At 48.1% G+C, this 12,363-nt stretch overlaps 1 protein-coding gene across 8 annotated transcripts in view; it reads right to left on the bottom strand.

Annotated features, from left to right (window-relative positions):
• The window catches only part of MLLT10 (MLLT10 histone lysine methyltransferase DOT1L cofactor), a 385,956-nt gene that overhangs the window by 328,482 nt on the left and 45,111 nt on the right, over positions 1-12,363 (bottom strand). For 7 of the 8 annotated variants that reach the window (XM_063921568.1, XM_063921569.1, XM_063921575.1 and 4 more), the window contains 2 exons: positions 4,375-4,454; positions 662-716 (listed from right to left, as the gene is read on the bottom strand). In XM_063921568.1, coding sequence (XP_063777638.1) covers positions 662-716; positions 4,375-4,454 — 135 coding nt within the window. Of the gene's footprint in view, positions 1-661; positions 717-4,374; positions 4,455-12,363 lie in introns of those variants that run through there. The other variant, XM_063921574.1, reaches the window with a different exon arrangement.

Raw genomic sequence — 12,363 nt, 5'->3', positions numbered from 1 at the left:
TGCACAGATACTATTCACTGACCAAGGAGACATTCCAGTAGAGTAATAGAGTAATCTCAAACAAATGATGACCAGGACTGCTGGTCAGTTTTGGCTCACAGAAATTGGAGGCCAAATTGGTCTTCAGCTAAGTCAGTGCATTTATGGGCAGGCTTTATGGTACAAACACATGGGCGACTTTCACAAAAATAAAATGCAGTAAACATGAACAGTTTCCTGAAGATTGAGTCCACAGCAAATGAGAGCTCTGTAACATGAATGCTGGACAGATAAAAGACACAAGGCGATGCGGCATTCACTGACTGCCTGTGTGTATGATTGGCACATTGTTCCTATAACATTATTTAGGGTGCCTATGAATGAAGTCTTGGACTTACCATGGTAACAGACACATGTAAATACAAGTTTATATTCTGTTAGATGTATGTAACATAGCAGTCTGTACATGCTGTTCAGGAACGTGCACTTCTGCAGCAGACAACGCACAGGTCCCATGAAGACAAATCTATGCACCTCTGCTGCCTCAACCCCCTCCCCAAGAAAAACAGAAAGCCTTTGGTTTACTTCATACCTATACTTTCATAGTACAAGGATGAACATTCCATGCGGTAATTAGAACTATTATAATAAGACAATCTAGGCAGGAACAAAGTGCACATACCTCCATTATCCGTACGCTTTAGTGCGCCATCCTTGTGCGGACACAACTCACATCTCTGGGAAAAGAAAACATTTGAAAAACACATTTAAACTCCACGCGTTCATCACATCTGACACAATAAAGAAATGTAGCCATATGAAATTCAGAAACATTCAACCAAAATATTCCTGTACAGATGCTGAATTGTAATATGTTCTGAATTTATGTTAGAGAAGAAACGACCAGCAATGTACAAACATTAAAATGTGCTTCTAATTAACCACAGGAACATGTAGTGCTAATGGCTATACCGTAAATAATCACAAATAGACACAGTATGTTATGTTCAGCGCGTATGAAAAAAGGGATGCAATTATGCGAGCGCCGGTCACAACCCCTCCCCTTACATCCCACCCCCTGAGAATCCAGACAGTTGGCATGCCGACTAGCAAGGACTATTCCCACTCGTTGGTGTCCACGACACCCACCACCGAGCCTGCAGCGTGACGAGCGCAGCGAGCCCGCAAGGGGGTGTTGTGCTCTCCCCGCCGGCAGCCCACAGCGTGACGAGCGCAGCAAGCTCCGCCAGCATTCCGCTGCTGGGATACCGGTGGAGCAATGCAGACTGGCAGTCTCTTGACGGCTGGTCACGCATACCCAACCCATGAAAAACAATTGCACAGACCACTGGCCTGTTCTTAAGGATAGCTTGATCTGTTCTAAAGATCTCCCATTTGGTCTGGCCTTTGAAGGGCTGTTTATCCAATCATGGGCAATTTGCTGTTTCTTTAGTAGGCACATTGTAACCCATTTCACTAAAAGTCTATTTTAGAATGGCTGACTTTGGTCTACAAGTAGGAAAATGTAGAATATACACAAAAAAATCACGCAGCAATCTGTCTTGTTAAGCCGAATCAATTTAATTGAACTGGAAGTCATGGTGCCTACAAATCGTACTTTATCGATGATCTGTCCATCTGCCAAAATACTTTGGGCGCCGCTCAGAGGTAGATGCAGTATCAATGTTTGCGCACGCATTAACCAAATTATGTGATGGCATACAACATCGCTTGAGATGACTTCTGCAATCTATGGGGGGTTAGGGTGGAGACTGGGAGGCAACCTAAACTCTTTGCAAAAAGGGGAGGAGTCATGGGCGTGTTTCAGCACACAGCTGCGATCAGTTTGCAGCACTGCAGCCATAATGAGCGTAATTTAAGAAAGTTATAAGGGAGACTACGCGCCAGGCAGGGGCTGCTCGGGGATCGATGTGACCATTGTGCGTCGATGATGGAGAGAACGGATTCACCTGTGCACTTAAGCATTGCTTCAATATACAAAGGGGGCGTCAAGCCCGTCGCACGCTAGTGGACACGTGGTCCGTTGCACACGCGGAATGCTTACACCGGCCTTTGCATATTTTCGCACTTGATATTCCTTCATAAATTACAGCCATGCATGAGCTGTGCCAATCTATGGTCAAATTCGCTTCACAAAAAAAAAAAAAAAAAAAAAAGAAGACACGCATTGAACAATAAACACATACAGATCTGATCATTGGCCGACTATAGTAACCAGCCGGTCCAATCAAAATTCATTTAAGCCTGTTTGAGTATAAAGTTCTGTTGGCTAGCTGTATATAAAAACACACAGCTTAAAGTGGGAAAGTTTTTTTTAAAGAGTTTTAGAAGACCATAAATTCAATAATTAGCATCAACTCCCCATGCAGGACTGCAGGTTAATTGCAATGACTGTATGCAACGTAATCCGATATACAAAACACTAATGACCTGATTCTGAGTTGGACGCATCTCCAGCCACTTTTTCGTGCGCCCGCGGCAGCCTACTTCCTTATGTGAGATCTGCGCATATGCATGGAGAGAGCCCAGTACACCATTTGCCCCAACCTTATGCTGGGAGCAAAAGCTCCATCTGAAACAGACGTCCCATCTCCATCCAGGAACTAGAATAAAGCACGTGATTCACCTTGCACACCCCACAAGATGGAAGAGGTCTGTGCATCCGCTGGGTTGCTGCCGTGTTAACGGTCAGAAAGCACATTTCACTGAAAAAATGGTCAGTGAGCGTAAAGTTCAATATTTCTGCTACTGCGATCTCCATAACTGTGCATTAGCCTTGTCCAGTGCATGCGCAGTTACGCATTTCTTTCAGTCCGTGGCTCATGCACAATCAATGAGAGCTGCACGCATATCAACTTGTGTCAGACTCAGGCCAATATTTGGCAACTATATCTCTAAAGAAAAGTCTTGGAACAAACTACAAGTAGACTTTACAGTACTGATCAAGCATTTTATTGGCAAGCACTGTTGAAAGGGACCCAGTCAGGCTTCAGAAGAAAAGGAAACAATGAAAATGGAGCCGATGGTTTGCGTACAACTCCGATTGTAGGTGGACTGGGCACGCAGTTGCCACTACGTCGCAATCTGATTGACTGGCTCCGGCCGCGTTTTGGAACGGGAGGGGGAGTGGGGAGGGGGGTGCCAGGCAGCATTCCTGAAAATGGGGACGTGCAGACTCATTTTCTGGAGGTGCCAAGGCTAGTGTCTGCGTCTTTCGTTGCAGATTAACTGGCCTCGGCTACGGATGGGAGACGGCGATTGTGAGTAACCTAAGGGCTGCTCACATGACCAATGTCCTCACAAGTGATCCGATGCTGCGTCCGAGGATGCAGCAGCAGGTGATACAAGCACGCAGGAGGAGTCTATGAACACATTAGCATATTTGCATACAGCAGCTGCATACACCTCTGAATCACCTCCCCATAGTGACTTATAGACTATGGTACTGTGAACACTTCTTGCCTGTCTGTGCACGGCGCATGGTCAAAGCTGCGCATACGCAAGTACAGTCGGGACGCAAATCTGCACTTCCCATTGCGGCAGAACAGAGGCGCATTGTAGACAGAACTGGGGGCTGTACAAAGCTGCGCGTATATGCGATTACACCTGTTTTCAGATGGTGTAGCGCTGGTGCTAGTGTACACACGTGATGGCTATGAAACAGAGAGAGTGGAGCAGTCTGACTATAGACAAACTTTACACTCGGGATAAAAGTCACATTTAGTCCACATGCATGTGGGAACGGTTGCAGCTGACTGCATTGGGCCCCAGGTCTCTATCATTATCGAATATCTACCATGTACAGTAGAAGAGCTTTATTTACACCCATTAATACTGTGTCCCAGCAAGCACATGGAGCTAGGACTGTGCCATTCTGGTTAAACAGCCAGGTGAAGGCCATGAACAACATCACTGTCTATTTCAGCCAAGCAGGCAGTAGCAGGAGAGGGGATTCACAGTACTGGTCCGGCGGGCTCTTTGGGGGAAACCATGAAGTTCTTAAAAAAATAAAAAAGTAGAGATAATATTCCTTTACATAATGGAATCCCCTTTTCTAAATGCACACGCTTCAGAATAGATTACGCACAGCAGTGTTTATAACCTCATGTTCTATCCTTTCTGCTCACAGTAATATGGCGCCTGCCTCAAAAAAAAAGAAGATTGATCCCTTAGAAGACCAGACTGACGATCCACGAAGAAACCGGGAATGACAGCGGCACACGTAGATTAACATGGTGCACGCTGCTTACTAGCTCGGTGATCGTACATGCGGCCAAGCCATCTGGTTGTCATGGAGATCACCATGGATGTTACACCCAGCCACCATTCATAACTTCTCCAATTAGTGGAATAAAGAACGGAACATAAACTCACCACTCTGGCCGCCCTTTCCTGTGATTCGCACTTTCTACAAAACCATGGTCCTGTTGGCACTTGCACTATGCCGTAACAAGCTGTGGAACAAACACACAGAAATTTAGAAAACACGCTGCATCACACAGTGCATTGCTACAGATAACATCACCGGACTCACGTGGATTTCAATACTTTCTGCAATGTTCTGAAGAGGACAAGAAGTGAAATCTTAGCTCATCTCTTGTTTTCCCACACAATCCCACAGATCTATACTAACCCGTTCTACAGACCCTTTGATATCCTGCCCATATTACTCTGCCAAATGACAGGGCGCTACTGAATGTTCTAAATTAAATAGATGTATTTCCGCAGCCACATCTGAAATCGAGAAAGTAAGGGATTAATAAAGAAAGAAGGGAAGATCCCAGCTTTTCACCCTGGAAGCGTGCTCCAGAAGGAGACAGCTCAGCAGAAACACCAGCAGCTGTATCCTGATCTTCCCCCACAAGAAAGGGCAAACAGTGCTGCTGTGTGCAGGGAGAGGCGGAGTCCTGGGACCATTGCACCTCCCTGTCATTCCTCTCTCTTCCTACATACAGCTCACACCAGGCCAGTCACATAGCCAAACAAAGCAGCCGTCTCACTGCCAGAAGGCAGTCTAATCTCATGCTAGTGCAGACAGGTAATGTGAGTGGGGGGAGGGATGTCTGCTAAGAACAGGGAGCAAAGGAATCCCGGCTTAACCCCTCCTTCGCCTTTATAACTAGTAGTAGTGATTACAAGAAAATCTACAAATCAGAAAGGAGTCCCAGTAACAGAGACAGAATGGCAAAGCAACAAGCCTCTGAGTAATAAGTACACATATGAGTATAACATGAGCCACACATGATAACCCAATGCTGTTATGGACATTACTCTACTCCCCTCCGTATCCCATGGACACTGCCAGTCACATGCAGCTCCCCCCCCTTTTCCTAACCACCCCTCATCCCCCTCCCCACCATGGCTTACACGATCACAGGGGACTGACTACCTTGCAATCAGGAAACCAGGGGACTGACTACCTTGCAATCAGGAAACCGTGTTAGAATCCCACCATACCCCAGTCATGTGGGTGTGCCAAAAAACAAAGCGATTTTTAATTATCACTTATGTACATATATTATTTACTTCCAAAAGCCTGAATATACATGCATTTATTTTTGTTACAAAGATGTATGGATCCTATGGATAAATCCGTAAAATTAGGAAAAAGGAACAGTTGTCATTTAGTTGTAGGACATATACATAACATAATGGCAGCCAGTCTGTCAGAACTGGTCAGGAAATCCCCACAAAAGCACATTTATTGCTCTCCAACACATTTATAACAAGGAAAAACCCCATGTTGCCCACCCTCTCCGCTGGTCACTAAAGTGAGGCTGTATTTCAGAAAGAATCCTTAATCACATCTTTTTTACTGCAAGGGGGAGGGTGCGGAAGTCCAAGGTTATGTACGGATGAGGTTATACATTTTACCCTCCATGCAGTGCATTACAACAGTGCATAATAGTCCACTGGATGGACTCAAAACGCACATAGTGTATATCAAAGTACTCCATAAATCACCATTTTCAGGTGCAATTAAACTGTATTCGTTTACTAATGACCGCAGTGTGATGTACTGTGGGACGACAGAGCCTTCTTGACAAAATCCCTAACACTAGAGAGACATGTGATACAAGTTACCCTGGGGCCACCATGTGACTACCATGCTTTCTAACCGTATTTCATCTTTTCAATACATGGTTGTCCGCATCAGTGACTACCAGCAGACCCAAATTTTACAGACGAAACACAACTCATGTCACTATAAAGAAAATAAGAATTTACTCACCGGTAATTCTATTTCTCGTAGTCCGTAGTGGATGCTGGGAACTCCGTAAGGACCATGGGGAATAGACGGGCTCTGCAGGAGACTGGGCACTCTAAAAGAAAGATTAGGTACTATCTGGTGTGCACTGGCTCCTCCCTCTATGCCCCTCCTCCAGACCTCAGTTAGGGAAACTGTGCCCGGAAGAGCTGACACAACAAGGAAAGGATTTGGAATCCAGGGTAAGACTCAAACCAGCCACACCAATCACACCGTACAACTTGTGATAACCTTACCCAGTTAACAGTATGAACAACAACTGAGCCTCAGTGAACAGATGGCCCATAACAATAACCCTTTAGTTAAGCAATAACTATATACATGTATTGCAGAGAGTCCGCACTTGGGACGGGCGCCCAGCATCCACTACGGACTACGAGAAATAGAATTACCGGTGAGTAAATTCTTATATTCTCTGACGTCCTAGTGGATGCTGGGAACTCCGTAAGGACCATGGGGATTATACCAAAGCTCCCAAACGGGCGGGAGAGTGCGGATGACTCTGCAGCACCGAATGAGCAAAGGCAAGGTCCTCCTCAGCCAGGGAATCAAACTTGTAGAACTTAGCAAATGTGTTTGAACTCCGACCAAGTAGCAGCTCGGCAAAGCTGTAAAGCCGAGACCCCTCGGGCAGCTGCCCAAGAAGAGCCCACCTTCCTTGTGGAATGGGCTTTTACTGATTTAGGATGCGGCAATCCTGCCGCAGAATGAGCCTGCTGAATCGTGTTACAGATCCAGCGCACAATAGTTTGCTTTGAAGCCGGAGCACCCAGTTTGTTGGGTGCATGCAGGATAAACAGCGAGTCAGTTTTCCTGACTCCAGCCGTCCTGGCTACATAGATTTTCAAAGCCCTGACTACATCAAGTAACTTGGAGTCCTCCAAGTCCCGAGTAGCCGCAGGCACCACAATAGGTTGGTTCAAATGAAACGCTGATACCACCTTAGGGAGAAATTGGGGACGAGTCCTCAATTCTGCCCTGTCCATATGGAAGATCAGATATGGGCTTTTACATGACAAAGCCGCCAATTCTGACACACGCCTAGCTGAAGCTAAGGCCAACAGCATGACCACCTTCCACGTGAGATACTTTAGCTCCACGGTCTTAAGTGGCTCAAACCAGTGTGATTTCAGGAAATCCAACACAACGTTAAGATCCCAAGGTGCCACTGGAGGCACAAAAGGGGGCTGAATATGCAGCACTCCCTTAACAAACGTCTGAACTTCAAGCAGTGAAGCCAGTTCTTTTTGAAAGAAAATAGATAGGGCCGAAATCTGGACCTTTATGGACCCCAATTTTAGGTCCATAGTCACCCCTGACTGTAGGAAGTGCAGAAATCGACCCAGCTGGAATTCCTCTGTTGGGGCCTTCCTGGCCTCACACCAAGCAACATATTACCGCCATATGCGGTGATAATGCTTTGCTGTCACATCCTTCCTAGCTTTTATCAGCGTAGGAATCACTTAATCCGGAATGCCCTTTTCCGTTAGGATCCAGCGTTCAACCGCCATGCCGTCAAACGCAGCCGCGGTAAGTCTTGGAACAGACAGGGCCCCTGCTGTAACAGGTCCTGTCTGAGAGGCAGAGGCCATGGGTCCTCTGAGATCATTTCTTGTAGTTCTGGGTACCAAGGTCTTCTTGGCCAATCCGGAACGATGAGTATAGTTCTTACTCCTCTCTTTCTTACTATCCTCAGTACCTTGGGTATGAGAGGAAGAGGAGGGAACACATAAACCGACTGGTACACCCACGGTGTCACTAGTGCGTCCACAGCTATCGCCTGAGGGGCCCGTGACCTGGCGCAATATTTTTTTTAGCTTTTTGTTGAGGCGGGACGCCATCATGTCTGCCTGTGGCAGTTCCCAACGATTTACAATCTGTGTGAAGACTTCTTGATGAAGTCCCCACTCTCCCGGGTGGAGGTCGTGCCTGCTGAGGAAGTCTGCTTCCCAGTTGTCCACTCCCGGAATGAACACCGCTGACAGTGCTAGCACGTGATTCTCCGCCCATCGAAGAATCCTTGTGGCTTCTGCCATTGCCATCCTGCTTCTTGTGCCGCCCTGGCGGTTTACATGGGCGACCGCCGTGATGTGGTCTGACTGAATCAGTACTGGTTGGTTTTGAAGCAGGGGCTCTGCTTGACTCAGGGCGTTGTAGATGGCCCTTAGTTCCAGTATATTTATGTGTAGAGAAGTCTCCAGACTTAACCACTGTCCTTGGAAGTTTCTTCCCTGAGTGACTGCCCCCCATCTTCGGAGGCTTGCATCCGTGGTCACCAGGACCAAGTCCTGTATGCCGAACCTGCGGCCCTCGAGAAGATGAGCACTCTGCAGCCACCACAGCAGAGACACCCTGGCCCTTGGGGACAGGGTGATCAACCGATGCATCTGAAGATGCGATCCGGACCATTTGTCCAACAGATCCCACTGAAAGATCCTTGCATGGAACCTGCCGAAGGGAATTGCTTCGTAAGAAGCCACCATCTTTCCCAGGACTCGCGTGCAGTGATGCACCGACACCTGTTTTGGTTTCAGGAGGTCCCTGACCAGAGATGACAATTCCTGGGCCTTCTCCTCCGGGAGAAACACCTTCTTCTGTTCTGTGTCCAGAATCATTCCCAGGAAAAGCAAATGCGTCGTAGGAATCAGCTGCGACTTTGGGATATTCAGAATCCAGCCGTGCTGTTGCAACACTTCCTGAGAGAGTGCTACGCTGACCAACAACTGCTCTTTGGACCTCGCCTTTATGAGGAGATCGTCCAAGTACGGGATAATTATAACTCCCTTCCTTCGAAGGAGTATCATCATTTCGGCCATTACCTTGGTAAATATTCTCGGAGCCGTGGAGAGACCAAACGGCAACGTCTGGAATTGGTAATGACAGTCCTGTACCACAAACCTGAGGTACACCTGGTGAGGTGGGTAAATGGGGACATGCAAGTAAGCATCCTTGATGTCCAGCGACACCATAAAATCTCCCTCTTCCAGGCTTGCAATAACCGCCCTGAGCGATTCCATCTTGAACTTGAACTTCTTTATATAAGTGTTCAAGGATTTTAAATTCAGAATGGGTCTTACCGAACCGTCCGGTTTCGGTACCACAAACATTGTGGAATAGTAACCCCTTCCCTGTTGAAGGAGGGGGACCTTGATTATCACCTGCTGGAGGTACAGCTTGTGAATTGCCGCCAGTACTACCTCCCTTTCCCTGGGAGCAGCTGGCAAGGCTGATTTGAGGTAACGGCGAGGGGGAGTCGCCTCGAACTCCAGCTTGTATCCCTGAGATACAATTTGTACAGCCCAGAGATCCACGTGTGAGCGAACCCACTGGTTGCTGAAGTTTCGGAGACGCGCCCCCACCGCACCTGGCTCCGCCTGTGGAGCCCCAACGTCATGCGGTGGACTTAGTGGAAGCAGGGGAGGATTTTTGTTCCTGGGAACTGGCTGCCAGGTGCAGCTTCTTTCCTCTACCCCTGCCTCTGGCCAGAAAGGATGCGCCTCTGACCCGCTTGCCTTTCTGAGGCCGAAAGGACTGCATTTGATAATACGGTGCTTTCTTAGGCTGTGAGGGAACCTGAGGTAAAAAAGTCGACTTCCCAGCTGTAGCTGTGGATACGAGGTCCGAGAGACCGTCCCCAAACAATTCCTCACCCTTATAAGGCAAAACCTCCATGTGTTTTTTAGAATCAGCATCACCTTTCCACTGCCGAGTCCATAATACTCTCCTGGCAGAAATGGACATTGCATTAATTCTAGATGCCAGCAGGCAAATGTCCCTCTGGGCATCCCGCATATATAAGACGACGTCTTTTATATGTTCAAGGGTTAGCAAAATAGCATCCCTGTCGAGGGAATCAATGTTTTCTGACAGGGTATCAGTCCATGCTGCTGCAGCACTACACATCCAGGCTGAAGCAATAGCCGGTCTCAGTAGAGTACCAGAGTGTGTATACACAGACTTCAGGATAGCTTCCTGCTTTCTATCCGCAGGCTCCTTTAGGGCGGCCGTATCCTGAGACGGCAGTGCCACCCTTTTAGATAAGCGTGTGAGCGCCTTGTCCACCCTAGGGGATGTTTCCCAACGTAACCTATCCGTTTGCGGGAAAGGGTACGCCATCAGTAACCTCTTAGAAATCACTAGTTTCTTATCAGGGGAACTCCACGCTTCTTCACACAATTCATTTAACTCATCAGATGGGGGAAAAGTCACTGGCTGCTTTTTCTCCCCAAACATAATACCCCTCTTGGTGGTAACCGGGTTAACGTCAGAAATGTGCAATACATTTTTCATTGCAGTAATCATGCATCGGATGGCTTTTGTAGACTGTACATTTGTCTCATCCTCATCTACACTGGAGTCAGACTCCGTGTCGACATCTGTGTCTACCATCTGAGCCAGGGGGCGTTTATGAGCCCCTGACAGCCTCTGAGTCGCCTGGGCAGGCGCGGGCTGAGACCCCGGCTGTCCCAAGGCTGCTGCGTCATCGAACCTTTTATGTAAGGAGTTGACACTGTCGGTTAAGACCTTCCACATATCCATCCAATCAGGTGTCGGCCCCGTCGGGGGCGACACCACACTTATATGCCCCTGCTCCGCCTCCACGTAACCCTCCTCATCAAACATGTCGACACAGCCGTACCGACACACCGCACACACACAGGGAATGCTCTGACTGAGGACAGGACCCCACAAAGTCCTTTGGGGAGACAGAGAGAGAGTATGCCAGCACACACCACAGCGCTATATAACACAGGGATTTACACTATAATAAGTGATTTTTCCCAATAGCTGCTTACTATCTTATTTGCGCCTAAATTTATGTGCCCCCCCCCTCTCTTTTTTACCCTTCTTGTATCCAGATACTGCAGGGGAGAGCCTGGGGAGCTGCTTCCAGCGGAGCTGTGAAGGGAAAATGGCGCTGGTGTGCTGAGGAAGAAGGCCCCGCCCCCTCAGCGGCGGGCTTCTGTCCCGAATTTTGTGTGACTTAATGGCGGGGGTTTTTACACATATACAGTGCCAGACTGTATTATGTGTATAATTTGTGCCAAAAGCTATTATAATTGCTGCCCAGGGAGGGCGCCCGCCCCCCCCCCCCCCCCCAGCGCCCTGCACCCTACAGTGACAGGAGTGTGTGGTGTGCTGTGGGAGCAATGGCGCACAGCTGCGGTGCTGTGCGCTACCTTAATGAAGACAGGAGTCTTCAGCCGCCGTTTTCGTCGTTCTCTTCTGTCTTCTGGCTCTGCAAGGGGGACGGCGGCGCGGCTCCGGGAACAGACGATCGAGGTCACGCCCTGTGTTCGAACCCTCTGGAGCTAATGGTGTCCAGTAGCCTAAGAAGCACAAGCTAGCTGCAAGCAGGTAGGTTTGCTTCTCTCCCCTCAGTCCCACGTAGCAGTGAGTCTGTTGCCAGCAGATCTCACTGAAAATAAAAAACCTAACAAATACTTTCTTTTCTAGCAAGCTCAGGAGAGCCCACTAGGAGCACCCAGCTCTGGCCGGGCACAGATTCTAACTGAGGTCTGGAGGAGGGGCATAGAGGGAGGAGCCAGTGCACACCAGATAGTACCTAATCTTTCTTTTAGAGTGCCCAGTCTCCTGCGGAGCCTGTCTATTCCCCATGGTGCTTACGGAGTTCCCAGCATCCACTAGGACGTCAGAGAAAATAGGAATTTAATACCTACCGGTAATTCCTTTTCTCCTAGTCTGTAGTGGATACTGGGGTCTTGTACTTTAGTACCATGGGGTATATAGACTGGATCCACTGGAGCCTGGCACTTTAAAACTTTTAGTGTGTGTATGTGTGTGCTGGCTCCTCCCCCTCTATGCCCCTCCTACCAGACTCAGTCTAGGAAAACTGCGCCCGAGGAGACGGACATAATGGGGGTGATTCAGAGTTGTTCACTCGCTAGCTGCTTTTAGCAGTATTGCACACGCTAAGCCGCCGCCCTCTGGGAGTGTATCTTAGCTTAGCAGAATTGCAAACGAAAGATTAGCAGAATTGCGAATAGAAATTTCTTAGCAGTTTCTGAGTAGCTCCAGACTTACTCAGCCATTGCGACCAGCTCAGTCCTTTTCGTTCCTGGTTTGACGTCACA

This window comes from Pseudophryne corroboree, chromosome 5 (assembly GCF_028390025.1).
Source record: "Pseudophryne corroboree isolate aPseCor3 chromosome 5, aPseCor3.hap2, whole genome shotgun sequence".
Lineage (NCBI taxonomy): Eukaryota > Metazoa > Chordata > Amphibia > Anura > Myobatrachidae > Pseudophryne > Pseudophryne corroboree.
The sequence above is the reverse complement of the archived record's forward strand: the minus strand, read 5'-3'. Positions and strand labels throughout refer to the sequence as shown.